Genomic DNA, 19186 nt, shown 5'->3' on the forward strand with positions numbered 1-19186 from the left:
AAACGACAGAAAAAAAGCAACGCAACAGTGTATTTTACACTGTAGCCGTGGATAATAATTACCCACTTTTGAACGGTGACAAACCAAGATACGAAATTGATAGGAAATGACCTTGAGATGTTTATGAAGCTAGTGAAAGTGAGCTTTGGCCGTGGGTGATGGTGGAAACGGTGGTGGAAGCGAAAAAAGCCCAAATCGGAGTTGAGCTCGTGGGAGCTGCTCCGGCAATAGATCGGGGCTGAAATTGGGTGGGTTAGGTCGACAAGAGGTAGAGGAAGAAGCTGTGAAGAGGTGGTGGCTGGAGGTGGAGCGACGGCGCCGGAATCGGCAAAAAGCCGTGCGGTTTAGATGTGCTCTAGATGGTGATCGGCGGCTCGGATGGTGGTGATATTTGGTGGGAGTGATCACCGCCCAGAGGGAAATTTTTTGGTGGGGGTGGTATTGGCCATGCCGGCCGAACGACGGCGATCTGGGCGGGTCAACGGGTCGGCGACGGGAAGGAAAGAAGCAGCTTGCACGCGCATGGGAAGAAGGAGGAAGAAGAAAGAAAGAAAAAGAAAGAAAAAGGAAAAAGGGAAAGAAAAAGAAAAGAAAAAAGAAAAAAAAGGGAAAAAGAAAAGATGAGGGAAAAGAAATGAGATCCAGTTCTCACTCCGGAATCAAAAAATTGATCCGCCGAAAACGATTTTAAAACCATAAAACGATTAAAATAAATTAAACACCACATCAAATAAAATAAAATCAATTTAAAATACAATAATTTAAAATAAAAGAATTAATATATTAATTAAATTAAAAATACTCATTCAGTGAAAATACACATAAAAACGAGTCATTACAGAGGGAGCGAAGCCTACAGACTATAAGAGGTTGATTTGGTGACGCCGACGCAATGTGGGGCTTGTGACTTCCTTAGTTAGATTTTTAGATAGTATTAGGGCATTATTAGTTGAATTACATGAATTGTTCAACGAACTAGCTCAATAGTTATATTTTAGTGATGTAATTATGGAGCTCGGTCTCCTATACTTTTGAGATTATAGTCTTCTGAGACTCTCATTATAATCATGGATGTCTATTTTTTCAAGTACGTATAGATCATGTTTTGAGTACTTGAGATATTATCAGTTTGTTGCATAGTGTTGTTTAAAAAAAATTATTCGTTACAAATATTGCATAATACTCTATGTATATTAGAAATATTGCATCTTTATATGTCACGAACGAAAGAGATAATATTGAGTTGTATATCTTGACATTTTAGATGTTTGTCCAATTCTAAGAAAAATTTGGAGATGTCACATTTTGTTGGTAAGTTTTATAAATGGGAGTAGCGTTTTCCCATACTTCAATGGGCCCATTTTGGACAAAAGCCATATTTGGTCGACTAGCATGTAGTGTCAAGAAGGTTTAGATACAAAAAATCTTTTAACTCGTTTCTTCTAATCATTATACAAAAAATTTTTTGATTCATCTCTTCTAATCATTTTAATTTTTTTTAAATTTTTAAATAAAATACAATTAAATAATTTAATATTTTCAAATTTTCAAATAAAATATAATTAAATAATTTAATATTTTAAAATTTTAAAATAATAATAATAATGATTTTTTTTAATTTATATTTTAATTTATCTCATTTCAATTTATTATCTGAACTTTTTTGAAAGCATGGACCGGACACAACGAGTTTAGATGGTCCAGTAGTTTATCAAAACAAAAACAAAAGAAAAGTGGATGGAGCTCAAGTCTCAACCCTTCGGACCTTTCCCGCCACTTTTGCCTCTCCCAATATATTTTTTTCCAGGTCACCCTTCCCAATATATCTCCATACACTCTCGAGTATCTCCCTTCCCCTCCCATACTCCTCGAAGCCGCAGTTCTGAATAGAAAGATGTTGTGGGTGGACAAGTACAGACCCAAGACCTTAGACCAGGTCATGGTGCACCAAGTCATTGCCCAAAACCTCAAGAAGCTGGTACGCTCATCAATTTCTCTTCTTTTTTATGGTTTCAATTTGTTCCCTAAGCTGTGAACTTTCTAAATTTCTTCCGTGAAATACATGTCAATGAACACAACAGGTCATGGAGCAGGACTGCCCGCATTTGCTCTTCTACGGCCCACCCGGCTCCGGCAAAAAAACCCTAATCATGGCCCTTCTTCGTCAGATGTTTGGCCCTGGCGCTGAGAAGGTTCCGTTTATCCTATCTTATTCCTTTTTGAATTATTGTTTTTTGTTTCGGGTCTTACGTTGGTTGGGTTAGAAAATTTTTCCAATTGGCTTTATTGCTTCGTTTGATTGCCTAGAAAATGTGGGAAGAAATTATAAAGCAGAATTTCTCTCTTATCTGAGGCTCTTTTTTGTTGACTTGGTAACTTGTGGTAGATTCTTGAAAATTTATCTTCGTTTTGGTTGCAGGTGAAGGTGGAGAATAAGACATGGAAAGTTGATGTAAGCTTTTCCTATCCTAGTTAATATACTTGATACTTATTTGGAGCACGGAAAACTACTGATCTTGGTGAAATTAATGAGATTATTTATAATTTTATGCTTTTGTGAATTACCCCTTTTTAAAACCGGTAAAGTCATACAACATGCTGAAACATGACACTCATACTTTATTGAGTAGTTGCACTATCTGGAATGCTTTGTTTTCCCTCTCTCTCATGCTTTGTTTGGAATATGGAATATTATTTCTAGTTCTGCCGGAATGGTTTGTATAAAATTGTGATGGAGTGGTGTTTATATATAAAAAAATTGTGATCACCAATCAAAAAAATTGTGATGGAGTGGTTTGTATTTATAAAAAAAAAAAAAAAAAAAAAAATTGCTGTATTGATGGTTTGTTTGTTTTTCTTTTGCTTTTCATCATTCTAATGGGGCATAAGGCACCATACATTTCTAGATAAATAAATTTTTACATAGAGTGGATAAGCTTGTTATTTTTTTGTGGTTAGTTTCTTTCGTCTCCTATTGTGTTTATATTTTTCACTCCAGGACAGATATTTGGAAAGAATATTGATAAGAATAAGTGGAGCTTTAATAAATTCTGAAGTCTTTTAATTGGATTTTAGAGCACAAATTTCTCTAGTTCTTTTTTGAGCAAAATGACATGAATTCAGTATTTTGAAGATTCTATGCTCTTTACCCAAAGGAATCAGTCCTGAATTTCTTTATGTTCTATATAAGGTCCATTGTAGTCTCTGCTATCACTTTCACTCAACTTGCAACTACTGATAGAGGTTTCAGCATTTTTGGTGCAAATAGTTGATGGTTGATTCAATCCTCTGCATTTTTGGCCAAGTGGTGAAGGGTCAATATTAACAGATCTTTCAATGATCTTGTTTCAGGCTGGAAGTAGAACTCTTGATATAGAGCTTACTACATTGTCAAGCACCAACCATGTGGAGCTGAATCCTAGTGATGCAGGGTTTCAGGACAGATATATAGTTCAGGAAATAATTAAAGAAATAGCTAAAAATAGACCTATTGACACAAAAGGAAAGAAAGGTTTCAAAGGTGAATCAAAATGAAATTTATTTTTCATTATTTGACATATACTGATTGCTACTTTGTACATACATCTTTCAATATCAGATTTCGTTTCTGACATTTTGAGAAATTCAACATTGCTTCATTTTGATTCTCTGTTGTGAAGGTTGAAAGCAATTAACATGTAGCCTAGAGTTTAATGGCAAATACATCAAATGGATCAATTCGTAACTATGATTGATTTGACCTATGAGCAATTACACCAACCCAGAGCATTTTTCTGCCAGAATCATTACCCTTTATTTTTCTTCTATAAATCTCCTGATTGTTCTAGACGATAGAAATTCTATAACCAAAAGAACTTCAGAGTACGATACCTGTCAGTAACACTCATTCTGCATGCATTTCATGCTTTTTAAAAAAAATCTTGCTATTGGATGCCTTTTTAGTTTTGTCTGCAATTGGTACAATCTATAAGATTAAATAATTTTGTTAGGAAAGTCAAAGAAGTCAAGTCAATGTCCACAAGATAAGAAAATAATTTGGTATATCCTCTCAATCCTTTCTCCTTGAAAAGTAATAAGACATATTAGGGGAAAAAACACAAGAAAGGTGGCATAGCTCAAGTCCACAGAAAACAAACACCATGCAAAACATAAAAAAATAAAGACAAATTTTTTTATACTTCCAATCTTAAAAATTGATTGCTCACCTCAAGGTTGTTTATATTAGTAGTTAATCTTTTTATGATAATACCTAACGGGCAAGTTTTTTTCTCCTATTTTCCTGTCCTTCCAGTTTCTTTTCCCCTTTTGGTTGAGTGGTTTGAAATGATGAGGCTTGTAAAGATTAACAGTGAAATTAAGATAGCAGTGAAAAGATGTTTGTGTTCTCTTCTCACAACTCTATTTGTAAGTTTTATTTCTTGTGACATCTCTTCTTGTTTGTTGTCAGTATTAGTGCTGAATGAGGTAGACAAGCTTTCCAGAGAAGCTCAGCATTCACTCAGAAGAACTATGGAGAAATATAGTGCTTATTGCCGGCTGATACTATGCTGCAACAGTTCATCAAAGGTTACTGAAGCAATCCGATCCCGCTGCTTGAATGTTCAAATAAATGCACCAACAGAAGAAGAGGTTAAAGATTTTTTCCTGCCTAATTATTTCTGAATGAATAATTATTCTGGATCAGTAATGTGCATTGGATATGACTGTACATTTAATAGCAATAAAACATTAGGTTATTTACATTGGCAACACATAGACACAAATGCATTCCATTTATGATAGGGTGGAATTGGGTTTAGGAAATTTCTTTATGTTTTATCATGTTTCTTTAGTACTTTGACAAGGACCTTAAACGAATGTTAGCTACTATTTATCATGTTAGCTACTATTTTTTGCATGGTTAAATCATTTCCTTTAAAGTTTTAAAAGTCTGTAGATTCAATGTACTTAACTTTCTTGGAAAAAGTTATTACAGATCAAGATAGCATTGTGGTAGGGGAATTTTATGCAATTTGCTGTCTAGTTTTGAATCACCAGCTACCCATAAGAAGTTCTTGTGCTATGCTGTGCCTCATTAAATTATATTATTATAATGAGCAATATCAGCTTTATGAAAAATCACTTGTGAATCTTTTTCTCTGTCAACTACAAAATTGTTACCGAACATTATGTATCAATTATGTTTGAAAATTGTATACATTATGTACTAAAATTGCTACGTCATGATATTTGAAAATCGTAGACAACAACAAACATTATGTATCAATGATGTCCTAGGCGCCAAGCAAGTGCTTCAAAATTTTTTATTTTCTCTATGCCTACATCAATTACTAGTGTCATGTCCTTTTATTGTAAAGAGATAAGTTGTGCAATAAACAACCATTGATGCTGAGAATGTTTAGCAGTCATATATCATGCAATTCAATTTTATGGAAGAATGCAATTCAATTACATATTATGACTGAGGACCAACATGAACTCGCTAGCCATGAGATGGGAAGTTATCCATAATCTATATAGCACAACAAAAGCTGGTTCTTAAAAGGAACCAACAGCTTGTCCCCTATCAGATATACAAATAGTATACTGGAACCTTAATGATTTCAGCATTCATTATCTTTATAGTTTAGATGGTGAGGATGGCACTATAATATGCTATTTATAGCAGATACTGATTGCTTATATATTCTTGATCCTCCCTTTTTTGTTTTATTCTCTTGACATGCTGTTCTCCTGTATTATGGTGGTGTTAGTTTTGTTAAAAGCACGCTGAAGCGCAGCTCTTCACTTATTAAAAGTGAATCACATTTACAAATATAAACTGTGCCTTTTGGGGCTTTTTGTATGAGCTTATTAAGCTTAAAAGAAAACTGTGCTTTTATAATTTAAATATATGTGTTGTGTATAAATATATATATAGATATATATATATATAATCATTTTAAGGCCCAGAAAAGATGTAAACAAATACTCTTAAGTATTCAGATGATATTGAAGATCATTTACATACCATAGCTCCACATAATGTCATTGTGATGCATATGCCTTGAACTTGATATACTAATCCAAGTAAAGCACAAGACATTTATATAATATGTTATCTTTAAGTATACTTTTCCATTGGTCAATTGTGATAGACTTTAATGGAATGAACGTACATGATTTTCTTGTATCTTTAGACATTCATGCATAGGTGTGGTTCTTGAAGATGTCCCATGTACTTGGCTTCGCCTAATTTTAATAAAATTCCTATTTACTAATAAAAAAAAAAGTAAAGTTTGCCCATGTGGGTGGGGCCAGTCCATGGTGGGCATTCCGGATTTTTTTTCTAAGTTTTATATTTAAATAAAAAATATTTTTACATTAAAAGTTAATTTATTATCATTTTTAACAAACTAATTATTTAGAAAAGTTTAAGTTGAAATGTGGCAATTTGTGAAGTTGTTATGTGTTTTTCGATTAATGTTGATGGACATCTCAAAAATAAACATCTTATTCAATAGCACTTATTTAAATATAGTAGTCTAATTTGTGCTAGGCATTGCGGAAGCATAAATCATTTAATGGTGAAGGTAAAATCTAAATCTTCTCTCTAAGACTCAAGCCTCATTGTCAATGTCAACTCCCTGGAAAACATCCTCACCCACAGCATCTTCTGATTCTTTCTCACCTTCATAGGGTTTTCATTTAAAATATTGTTCTTTAGAAAAACTCAACTTCAAGCATAAATCAAACATAAATCATAAGGTATTTAAGAAACATTCTTTTACCTCATCTTCAAGCATAAGTATTAATCTTCCTTAATACTTGCGAGGTTGCCAGAGCATTATGAGACGATGTATTTAGATGGGTAGAACTAGCTTGGCTTATGCTTCCAATAGTGGTCAAACTTCTAGCATGTTGGATGAACCTTGGCGGTATTCCATAAATCTCAGTTGTGTGTAAGATGATTCCTATACGCATTCTTTGGTGCATCTAGCAAGAGCGAAATGACAAGACGTTCGAAGATACTGAGTGTTCATTGGAGGAGATTCTTTTACTTTTTGTTAGAACTTTGTTTTCTTGGGAAGCTGTATATTTCAATGGCCTCACTTTTCATGATTTCCTTGTTTCTATTTATTCTTCCTAAATAGGTTGTACCTCTTGTATACCCCCTTGTGTACTTGGATTATGCCTATTTGAATTAATATACAACAGTTATAAAATAAAAAAATAAAAAAAATCTTAACATCATTAATCATTCATTCATTACCTTAACCTCATCATTATGGCTAGTACACACTGTTAACTCTCGTGTGTTAGGGTTGGCTACCCTCGCGATCAATGGTTCTTCCCGGAGCAACCAGCTTAAGAACCGAACCTCGGGAATAGGTCATCACTAGGTGCACTGCCAATGATGCATTTTGACATTGCCATCCGTCCTAACCTCATGGCACTGTCCCTAACCTTATATGGCCAATTCATTAACCTCATCAAACACATGCATTCATACATTCTTTCTCTGCTCTTTACGTTAACTTTTACCTTAACCTTTACCTTATCTTTCATAATCAGTCATGCAGTATAGTATTTAGTCACACAACAGTCTTGTAGTTCCAACATCATAGAGCATATATCATCATAACACATTGGGTTCATACAAAGGGGCTCTCAAAGAAGGGCTTATACATACATATATACTTTTGAAAACATGTACTGCGTATATATATACACACTTTTGCAAAATAACTCTTATAGTTTACTATAAAGCAATGTGTAGAAGAACATGATCATAGTCACTTACCTCGATCCTTATACAATTTAAGCTAATTGTCCATTTCTCCTAATCTTTCTTTTTTTTTTTTTTTTTTTGATTGGCGTTGGGTGTCTAGGAACAGCATCCCGACTAATCCTGAGGTTGCACAGGCCCTCAATAAGGAGTTTTCCGCTAATGCACCTTGGGTAATTCAAGGAAAAAATCCCCTAGTCGTAATCTTTCAATTGAACCTATAATAATTTAAGGAATCATGTAAACTTTCTAAATCATTATACGCATTATGCTTCATGCATGGATCTCTTGGTTGTCTCTATTCCTTCCCTATCACTATGTCTACTCAATGCTATGCTATGGCATGCTTGGTTTCATGTTTATACCATACTTGGCTTATGGCTTATGGCTTATGACTTGTGACATGCTTGGCTTAGGGCTTGTGAAATACTCGGGTCTAGGGTTCATGATATGCTCGGTTTTGAGGGCTTGTATCATTCTCTATTTGGGGCTTATATCACTCTTGGTTTGGGGCTTAGCCGAGCCATGCTTGCTCGGTCTAGGTGTTGTACTATGTGACTCTCTCTTTCCTTCTTTACTTACACTAATATCTCATAACATGCTTAGGGTTTTAATGCATATAGTGGAATGGGAGGCCAAGAGGCTTGGGGTTGCAAAACACTGATTCTCCTTGGCTTGTGGTCAGCTAAGGGGTGCTCTAAATGCCTTGGTGGTTGGGACATACAATGAATGTGTAATTGAGGGTCGTGATACCGTGAGGGCGGTGTAGTTTTGGATGGTGGTGTGCTCGGCTATGGGGTGGTTAAACCCATGACTTGGGTGTGTGAGTGCTTGGGTATATGGTGACTAATCCGAACATATGTGTGTGTATGTGTTCAGGTAAGGGTGGCTAACCCATGACATGCATGTGTGTGATTTTGTGATAAAATACCAGAGAAACTTACCTACGGAGTGGGGTGATGCACAGCGTGGGGAGGCTTGATGGTGGTGGCCAAATGTGTGGTTTGTGAAGTGAATTGGGTGTGGCTTGAATTGTAGAGAGAGTAATGGGCTTGCAGCACCGACTTGAGGGGTGAAGTGTGTGTGTGTGTGCGCGCGCGCGCGCGTGCCAAGTTTAGGGTATATAGAGTTTGTGGGATGCAAGTCCAAGTGAGATAGGACTTCTAGTGTTTTGCCTTGGGGGAATCTGAAACATGCTTGGTGCCCTAGTCACCCTAGGGTTTTTGGCTAGTGCTAGGGTTCTTAACTTGGACTAGGTCAGTCCTAGTGTTTTGACTCAGATTAGGTCTATCTTAGGGTTTTCGGATAGGGCTAGGAGATGTGATTTCCTTTTGATTAGATTAGAGGTTGAAAATAAACTAGGAGTTATCATTAGATTAGGAGTCATGCTTGAACTAGGAATTGTGTTTGTATTAGGAATTGTGCTTGGATTAGGAGCATAGTGCTTGGGCTTGCTTGCCCTCCCTTGATCTTAATGGGCTCGATATGGGCTTGGGCTCATTTGTTGGGCTAAGTCCAAACTTTCTAAAACTAGAAACCCTAATCCTAGTGTAACCCTAACTTTCCTAGTCTAGAAACTTGAAGGTTTGGGGTGTTACCAATCAACTCATAAGTCATAGCACATGTGGTTAATTCTGAAAAAAAAAAAAAAAAAAAGAAAAGATTACAGGATCTTAAACCTAAGTACCCCAAAGCACGACGGTGTTTGACCAAAAGTTCCTAAATCTATGTAATTAGTCGGTTACATGATTTTCATGTTGCATTACTCTAATAAATTGAGTTAATAATTACTTATAAAAAAAAAAAATTGAGTTAACAGGCTAAATATGTTACTATCTTGATTGTTAAGCCTTTTTTTCATTGGTTTTTGTGGTTTTTTTTTTTTTTTTTTTGTTATTGTAAATTAATTTTAAAAATATGCTCTTAACTTCAATCACGCATGCACTTGCACTTTGCGCTTTGTGCCTAGGCTATAGATGGCATTTGTGCCCAGTGCTTTTAACAATACTGGACGGTCCTAGCATTTGCAACTTCATTCATATCTCCTGAGAAATGAAGAATCTCTCAGCACGCATTCTTTAATTATCATCTACACAAGTCATAGGAAAAATAGCCATGGGAATTGGTTCTTGAGTTATTTTATAGGTTCACACAGACATGATCTGTAATTTTAATTCAAATAACTGTCTTTGCTTCCTATGGACTGATAAAAGCCAAAATCTGCCCTTGTTGAGTCTGATATATTTCTGATAATTACTCTGGTAGGCTTGACAAAACTTGGACATGCTAGGATTTAAATTTGTAAAGTAAAATAGGGAGTGATAAAGATGGCTTCACTGCTTTCAAGAGAAGTTGAAAACTACCATCAAGCAGACATAAGCAATAAATATGTGTTGAAGTCCTTGATCGTGGCCAATTCTGTTCCTTGGATGAATCTCATTTTTGAACTCTTCGGCTTTCAATTTGTGGAATTGATCTTATGAAATATTATGTAGTGCCTTCGTTTTCTTGCGAAAGGCAAAGGAAGTTGAAATAGATCAGGGTATTAATTATATTGTTTATTATGTCTCATCTAATGATTTAATGTGACCTTCATTTTTGCTAGATTGCTAAGGTATTAGAATTTATTGGGAATAAAGAAGGACTGCAACTTCCAGCTGGATTTGCTGCTCGTATAGCAGAAAAGTCAAATCGAAGTCTAAGGAGAGCCATATTGTCATTTGAGACTTGTCGTGTCCAACAGTTGAGTTCCATAATGCCACTCATTGATCATTATTGTTTTCTTGCTATTCTTCATCACTTTTTCCTTAAATAGCACCACAAAGTTTCTGATAGCTATCTTTCTAATGTGACTTGGATATAGGTATCCTTTTACAAGCAAACAAGTAATACCCCCAATGGATTGGGAGGAGTATGTTGCTGAAATAGCATCTGACATAATGAAGGAGCAGAGTCCTAAAAGGTTTAACCTTTATGAATTGAAGTGTATTGTAATGTTATAACAATATAGTGAAAATCTAAATGTTATACCTATCTTTGTTGGTACCTTTGTCATTGCCCCATTATGTTTCTTCAATGTTTTCCCTAAATAATACTCAATATTTTCATTTTAATTAGCATGGTGAGTTGCATCTGGCACTAGTGTGATCTTTTGGTGCTATCATGGAAGAAATTTCATTCTATCATTTCATTTTATTGTTTACAAAGTAATGCAGTTGTCCTTTGTTGTCACTCAGAAAATTCGGTTTAGATGTCACATTTTACCATCAAATTTCATCATCCATTTCAGCATCATGTATGTGTAAGTTAATCACCGTTTGTTCATTTTATGTCAGACATCCTTGATTATCATTGTCATGCTTTGATGCATACCATGCCCAATCCCTCCTATACTCTTAATTAGTATTCTTAGCAACCATTTTTAATAGGCTAAACTTGTGGAGTTGATATGCAGGCTTTAGGTCTTACCACTAACTTTCCACCTTAATATGCTTCACATGCCAATAGCTTGTGGTGTAGTGGTGCTCCTCATTCTTTTGAATTTGAGGTTTTGGAGTTCAACCCATTGCGAGCTAGCATTGTGATTGGGCTGGTTGATTTTGATTGTTGGGTGTGCCCAGTAGAATTGTGTGTTTGGCTCATTGTATTTGTTAGCCCTAAGACCCTTTATCTTTCTTTCTTATATACAACTCCTCCAAACCAGCATATTAGTTAACCTTGAAAGCTAAAATTGTCCATATCAAATAAATAAAATAAGAAGCTTGTTTGCTTTTATTGTTGTTATATACCCCTGCAATTGGTCCATCTTTGTGGTGAAAATGCCTTTATAAATGATGAGTTTTGTACAAGCTTAGGGGGAACTCTATGATAATCATATTTGAAATGACCATTCATGATTGAGAAGTAATATATGTACACACACACACACAACAGAAATGCATTGCCCCCGTCATTTATAATCTAAAATTTGGTAAAACTGTAAAGTATTGGGTTTTTATTTATGATCAGACTACCTATTTCTTCACCACTAACATTAGAGTTAAGATGACTTGAAAGTCGGGTTTGTTGCGGTTGGTTTTCACAATACCCTTATTCCCTTGGAGGGAGACAAGTGATTGGTTGGAGAGGATAGGACCAGTGTCATGTTCACTGTGTAGTTCATGGAAGCATTCGACAAATTCCATCTTGTTGTTTTCGAGAGGTTCATATCCAGTTTATAATCTATTCAAATTTTTATCAATAGCATCTGACCAATTTGAACACACGAATAGCTAGTATGGATGATTTCTTGCTTTGCATTCTAAATGAATTTTATAGTTATGCAATTGGTACTTGCATTTCCTTGGGTATGCATGCTGCTTTGAACCATTTAGTTATGCATTTCTCCATGTGCTTTAGGCTGTTTCAAGTTCGAGGGAAGTTGTATGAGCTACTTGTTAATTGTATTCCTCCAGAGATCATCCTGAAGGTAAAGACTCCTTTCATGTTATTGTAAGTTTTACTTTCTCTATTTGATTGAGTTCTTATTACTTATTTTTGGATGGCTCAGAGGCTGCTCTATGAATTGTTGAAGAAATTGGATGTGGAACTAAAACATGAGGTTTGCCATTGGGCTGCATATTATGTAAGCTAATATCTTTTCTGTTTCAGGTTATATCTTCCATATAAGTCTTGTTTGCATTGAGCAGTCAAATAAGGCTCCATATATGTGATGCCCTTGTGTTCTGTATAATTCTGCACAGAAACGCACGTGCACACATACAGACATACACTATCTATCTGATCTCAACTGTATACTGAGTGAAAACAAGGCATTTATTAATCCATCTTTATATTTTTCTACAGGAACATAGGATGCGTCTTGGACAGAAAGCCATATTTCACATTGAAGGTACTTGACTGTTGTAACTGTTTGAAATAATGAAGCCACACAAAAGCATAGACAATCTTTTAATTGCTTGTTCCACTTTTATGCTCTGTTCTGTACTTCACAAATTCTATAAACAAAATGATTTAAAGATGCTAAGATTTATGCTCCAATTTCTTGTGGGTTTCATTTTCTATTCTGAACATTATAGTTCAGCTTAATAAAATTGTTAGAAAAAATATCTTCAGAGGTTTCATCCTCACTATATAGATTGAAGCCAAGTTGAAGCCCAAGTTGTTTTCATATAACCTTTGTAAATTCAGTACATATACATGCAGAACAGTCCTACTCCCCTTTTAGCCCTTTTTTTTCCTAAACTAAAACCCCCTTTTTGCATTTAATTATGTGACTTGTGCTGAATGTTCACAATCGTTCCAATTTTTTGTCCTTAGACATTATGTTAAAATCTCTTTTTGCTATCTACAAGTTATTTGTGGGTTTTACAAAGTGCAATCTTTATTTTGTTGCAGTTATATTATTTTATGTTGAGTTATCCATCTCGAATTCTTGATTTCTGTACCTCATATGTACCACAGCATATCTTGATTACACTGTTTTACATCCTGAAGGTGATATGTTCAGTCTAATAGAAACATGACTATTATATGAGCCACGCTAGTGCGTTAATTTTGATAGAAAATGGTGGTATTGAGATAAATGAAGAGATATGGTAGACAGAGAACAAAGAGATGATATATACGAAGGTGGCAGGGAGTAGTATAACTATATAATGGCATGAAAGATGCTTTTGGCTGATACCATTTGGGTGGAAGAGAATCCGGACCCCAATTAAGTAGGATTTTTTAGGCCTAGTTAGACTTGAGGTGCTTGCCTGTCATGCTTGTAGAACTTTTTCTAGTCGGAGGAAGTAGATTTAATTCAACCAGAGGTTTTCTATTGTACTTGTTTTACTTGGGGAAAAAAACTTGTTTCTTGATATATTTCAAATTGAGTGAAGAACTCGTGCTAGAATTATTTGACATGCACACAGATTTATTTATTTAGTCTATGTTTATATTTAATCATAGGGTATATTTCTCAAACTCGACAATTCTGTGGAGTCCCATGTCTAGAGATTTTGAAAATGAATGAATGTAATGCATAGGAACTTGCCTGCACCCTACATTTTGCTAAAAAAAATAAAATCTTGGACTAAATTTTTAGATAAAGTCTATGGTTAGGACTTGTGAAAATGGCTTTGGGAAAATAGAAATACAAGTCTATGTAAAATTATGAGAGCAGTACCATGTTGTTTCTTCTGATTTTCCCTCAGCTGCATGTGTTCTTTTACTAGTTCACATGCTATGTTTGTCTTTTTATTCAATGTTATGTGATCTCAACATTATTGCTCATCAGAGCATGCCTTTTATTTGGGTGTGAATGATCTTCTTCGAGCATAGGTCATGTGTAGAACTGATTTCTATTTCAGGAATATTCGAAACAAAAATCTGTTAGTTTTATATTATGAGAACCACAATCATTCTTTAGTTTAGTGTAAACAGGTTTCGGCACTTGCTAACGCATGCTTCATATGAATACCTGCATATCATGGTGTGACTACCAAATACAGGGCCCCCTAATATTTGTATACAACTGGAGGACCCAAGTCTCTGAATGCCCTATCTGTTGATCCATCTTTCTCTATATATACTTTGTTTCTCTTTCCACACAAGCAGGGAAATAAGAAGTATGAGCATTCTTTCAAAAAAAAAAAAAATAGTATGAGCATTGCTTTATAACCTAACTGGCCAGCCTCGTTTGATGGGTTTTGCAGCCTTTGTGGCCAAGTTTATGAGCATCTACAAGTCTTTTCTCGTTGCAACGTTCGGCTGAGGACCGGCTTGCTTGCAATGCTAAAATAGGCAGAACATGCTGAAATGGATGTGTACTTGCTCCCTTTTTTTCTTTTTTTGTTAAATTTTATCATGGTACTGGATGTCATTGTATTTGATCCAAATAGTGGTTCTGCAAAGTAAAAATGTCGAGGTTAACCCCCCCCCCCCCCCCCCCAAAAAAAAAAAAAAAAAAAAAAGTCTATTTCTTGTGCTTTTTTCCTTGAGGCCACATCTTTCATTGTACCACTATATTGAGTCAGAAACAAAACATCATGTTCCGCTACACATTCATGATTTTATCTATATAAAATAGTTAAATTTATAAATTACAAGAAAAATGTCACATTAAGTTTGATATTTATTTAAAAATTAAAATCAAATTAAAATAATATATTAAATTAAATTACTAAACGTTTATTTAAAAATAAAAATATTCTCTGGTTTTCCCAACTTGTTTTCTTAACTCGCCTTTTAAAAAAAATAAAAAATTGAAGCATATTTTTTAATGCTTAAAAAAAAAAAACTTGCGTCTTTGTACCATCCCGCAATATAAAAATGGTCTGGTCATTTTTATATAAAACATTTTATATACAGTTACTTTTATATATTTTTTATGTACTTCATTAATGAGATTGGTTATATCATTTTTTTAATATAAAATTACTATTTTAGTCAATCTTATTACTCGTGTATAAAAAGTATGTAAAATTGATTTTATGTAGCAAAATTCTTCTTATATATATCCTGAGCAATTGGACAAATTACATTGCTTTGCAATATCAACTCTTCCGTACAAGTTTGTGGAGTATGGTAAATGATATTGTCGAGCAATTCAAAAAGAAAGTTATGAGTGGCAATTGTTTGATTAGTGCTTCTCTCGGATTGCAATTTATCTGTTTGCCACTTGGGAGTCTAATTTCTTGTATTTTTGCAAGTAATTTCTTTTGATTGGGGTTTGTTTTTGAGATTCAATCCCACAATGGATGATGATCTAACTGATCAGTGGAGAAGGTTTTCTATATGAAGTTGAGAATTCAGAGATCTTGGTACAGGATGCTTGTCTAGATTCTTCTTTGAAACATCGTCGTGATCAATGCCTTTTGTTTAAACTTTGTACAAGGAAATCTTTTAACAAAGAAGCTTTTGAATCCATGATACGTAAAGTCTAGAATCCTGTGATAGGGATGCAATTTTTCGATTTGGGGGTTAATCTCTTCTTGACACAATTTACTGATGCAAATGATACGGGCAAGGTTCTTCGTAATGGTCCATGGTCTTTTGATAAGAGCCTAGGTAATTCTTCATAATTATGATGGTGGTCTCCAACCTTATGAAACTGAGATGAATTTTGCCTTTTTTGGGTTTGGATATAGGGTGAGGCTACTCTGCCGCCTCACCCTTACCGCTGGGCTTACCGCCTAGTGTAAACTTTTTTTTTTTTTTTTTTCATTTTTCATTTCACATTTTTTTAATCACTTTCTTAATCATTAAGTAAAAAAAAAAATACACCAATACATTTTAAATCACTTTCTTAATCACTAAGTAAAAAAAAAAAAAAAAAAAAAATTTTTTTTGCCCAGCGGTCAACCCGAGCGGTCAACCCCAGGCGGCAAAGTAGTGTTTTCCTTGGATATATGATTTATCGATAAAGGGCATGATGGGTGAAATTGTAAAAAGGTTTGTGAATCTCTAGGTGTTGTTGAAGATATAGATTTGATGGCATATTCTCCTGGATGGGGTATTTTTTTTCAAGAATTCATGTTTGTTTAGATATTGACAAATTGTTGTCAAGGGTGAAACATGTCATGTTGTATTGGGTGATGCTACAGTAACTTGGGTTCGTTTCAAATACGAAAAATTGTCTAATTTTTACTATTATTGTCGCAAATTAGGCCACTGAGATCAAGATTGTGAATTATGAGTGACTAATTGGACTGAGTATGAGAGGGCTGGGGTTTGGTGCTTGGTTGAGGGCATTGGGTAGTGGTTTTTCCTTGCATAAAAATATTGCCATGGATGGGTTTGAGAAGGATTCTTCTGGGAATTCCAGGAGGTACAAATGATTTGTTTTTGGAAGGAGGGCCCAATCATGCGGTGGCAATTGTTTCTCCAGCTAGAGTATTGGTGGTGAAACCTTTGGCGGTTGGGAAGATTGATATAGCAATTACTGAAAATGAACTTGATTTTGGGTCTGGGCCAATGCCTGCGATAAGTGGTCTAATTTTTGTGTCTGATAAAGGCTCCAACTAAGCCTAGGCTCAAAGGTAAAGGAAAATGTATTGGGTCTGACCATGAGAAGAGGCAAAACTATATGGGAAATGTGGGATGCCCATGTGCTAGGGTTGTGAATGAGAAAACTTCTTCACTACGGTGGCAACGAAGACTACCGACACTGGGCTACGTCTATAAGGACTTGGGGAGGGAATAATCCACTATAATAAACTTAATTTATAGTCTCTTAGGATCTCTCATCCTCATAGTACAAAAGATTTCATTGATCTCTCTTCCTGGTCTAGACATCGTAGGATCCCGTGTCTGGAGGTTAAAGAAGCTTTCCCGATAAGCCTAACCAAGAGTTTGTCCAAAAGGTCCATTTGAAGCCCCCATTCCAAGTCGTCTGTGCCTTATCCTTTTATCTCTTTCTTTCCCTTCATTTATATCACATCACATTTTCTCACGTCTTTTCCTTCTTTTCCTCTTGCCAGCCTGACATTGCTTTGCTTCATTTTTTTCCTCTTCTCGTCTTCCCTCATTTTCTCCGTATTTTGTTGTCCTTTAGTGAATCCCCCTTTTGTGGGTTTAGGCTTTGAGAGTCCATGTGAGCCTATGGAAAAACTCCCCCCCAACAGGACTGTTCGGGAGTCATGAGATTAATCTAGAGTTTCTGTCATATGCTAAGCATCATTTTGATACTTGGGTTTCTGATGTGGTTTCTATCATTAAGTGGAAACTCACAACAATTTATGGGCACCCTGAAGTTGGTAGGAGGTGTGATATGTGGAAGTTGATGAAGGGTATATCTAACCCTCTTAATGGTCCTTGGTTTTGCTTTGAGACTTCAATGAGATTTTATTACGGTCTGAAAAGAGGGAAGGTCGTGATTGTGTTGAATTGCACTTGTAAGCTTTTAGAGTTGTTGATTGTTGTTTTTTTTCAAAGTTTGAAACTAATGGGTCTTTATTCACCTAGTCTAATATGAGGGAGGGGAGTAGCCACATTCAAGAAAAAATATATAGATTTTTCACAAATACTGATTGGTTGTCTCTTTGTTTGGGATTTCGGATTATAAATCTTACCACTTCATATTCTAATAATAACTGTTTGATTCTCAATACTATTGGTTTAGTTGAATCTCATAAAAGGGGTAGGAAACTTTTTCGGTTCGAGGCTATGTGGGTAGGGGCAACAAGGTGTGAGGAAATTATATTGAGTTCTTGGCAATCAATGGAATATTCTGATTCGGTAAAAGGTTTGAGAAGTGTTGTTTCATTGTGTAGTTATCATTTAAAGCAATGACATGGTAGTCATTTCGGCAATATTTAGGCACAATTGATAGCTAAACGACATGACTTGAATTAATTATTAGTGGGCAACCCACTATTGTTTTCCAAGAATAATTTGGATTCACTCAAACATGGTATAAATCTTTTAGTGGAGCATGAAGAGTTGATGTGGAAACAAAGGTCCAAGGCTTTTAGGCTTTATTTGGGTGATAAGAATTCTAAGTTCTTTCATCGAAAAGCTTCTTGACGACAATCAAGGAATTTTATTTCTCGTCCTTGAGATGATTCTAGATGCTGGAAAGAAGGTTGAGAAATTGATTCTCTTGTTCAATCATATTTTGGGGGTCTTTTTACAACATCTAATATGATGGATATGGAGATTGTATTAGATTATGTAACTCCTAAGGTAACAACACCAATGAATGTTGATCTTCTAAAACCTTATTTGGTGGATGAGGTAGGGTTTGCTTTATTTCAGATGCATCCTTTGAAGGCACTGGGGCTTGATGATTTCTATCCAATGTTTTTTTCAAAAATATTGGCATATTGGGGTTGTATCTTCTGTTCTAAATGAGACTTTTATTGTCCTTGTACCAAAGAAAAGAAATCCAAAACATGTCATGGAATTTAGGCCTATTAGCTTGTGTAATGTGGTTTATAAGAACATTGTTAAAGTTACTATTAATAGGCTAAAGACCATTTTACTTCATATGGTGTCGGATAGTCAAAGTGCTTTTGTATCAAATCGGTTAATAACTGAAAATGTACTTGTGGTGTTTGAAACTATGCATTGCATTAGAAAGAGAGAGTAGGGATGTGATGTCTTTAAAATTGAATATGAGTAAAGCTTATGATGGGGTGGAATGGGCTGGTTTTCTTGAAATAATTATGTTGAGACTGGGTTTTGATCATAGATGGGTGACTCTTGTATTGTCTTGTATTAATTTCATCTCTTATAAGGTGCTTATTAATGGTGTGCCTGCTTTTTCTTTTGAGGTTTAAGAGGTTTGAGACAAGGAGACCCATTATCACCTTACTTGTTTGTATTATGTGTTGTGGGTTGTCTTCTCTTCTTCAGACTGCTGAGAAAAGAAAAATGATAAAAGGTGCAAAAGTGTGTTCTAGAGCTCCTTTTGTTACTCTTTTGTTTTTT

The 19186-nt window shown here is 35.1% G+C and overlaps 1 protein-coding gene across 1 annotated transcript; it reads left to right on the plus strand.

Moving 5' to 3' along the window:
* Positions 1-1744: 1744 nt before the first annotated feature.
* LOC122277819 (replication factor C subunit 3) lies at positions 1745-14698 on the plus strand. The gene is made up of 11 exons (XM_043088006.1): positions 1745-1978; positions 2082-2192; positions 2420-2452; positions 3352-3520; positions 4448-4629; positions 10374-10510; positions 10632-10730; positions 12167-12236; positions 12318-12392; positions 12614-12659; positions 14470-14698. Exons 1-11 carry the CDS (start codon positions 1895-1897, stop codon positions 14526-14528), a joined length of 1065 nt encoding a protein of 354 aa, XP_042943940.1. The 5' UTR covers positions 1745-1894; the 3' UTR covers positions 14529-14698.
* The last annotated feature ends 4488 nt before the right edge of the window (positions 14699-19186 follow it).

The sequence above is a fragment of the Carya illinoinensis genome, chromosome 9 (genome assembly GCF_018687715.1).
Source record: "Carya illinoinensis cultivar Pawnee chromosome 9, C.illinoinensisPawnee_v1, whole genome shotgun sequence".
NCBI classification, from domain to species: domain Eukaryota; kingdom Viridiplantae; phylum Streptophyta; class Magnoliopsida; order Fagales; family Juglandaceae; genus Carya; species Carya illinoinensis.

Bases quoted from the DNA above. Each gene is read 5' to 3' on its own strand.
- LOC122277819 (XM_043088006.1), top strand. From the start codon at position 1,895: ATGTTGTGGGTGGACAAGTACAGACCCAAGACCTTAGACCAGGTCATG. The intron at 2,193-2,419 runs GTTCCGTTTATC...TTTTGGTTGCAG, and splicing joins TTGGCCCTGGCGCTGAGAAG to GTGAAGGTGGAGAATAAGAC. The intron at 12,237-12,317 runs GTAAAGACTCCT...TGGATGGCTCAG, and splicing joins CTCCAGAGATCATCCTGAAG to AGGCTGCTCTATGAATTGTT.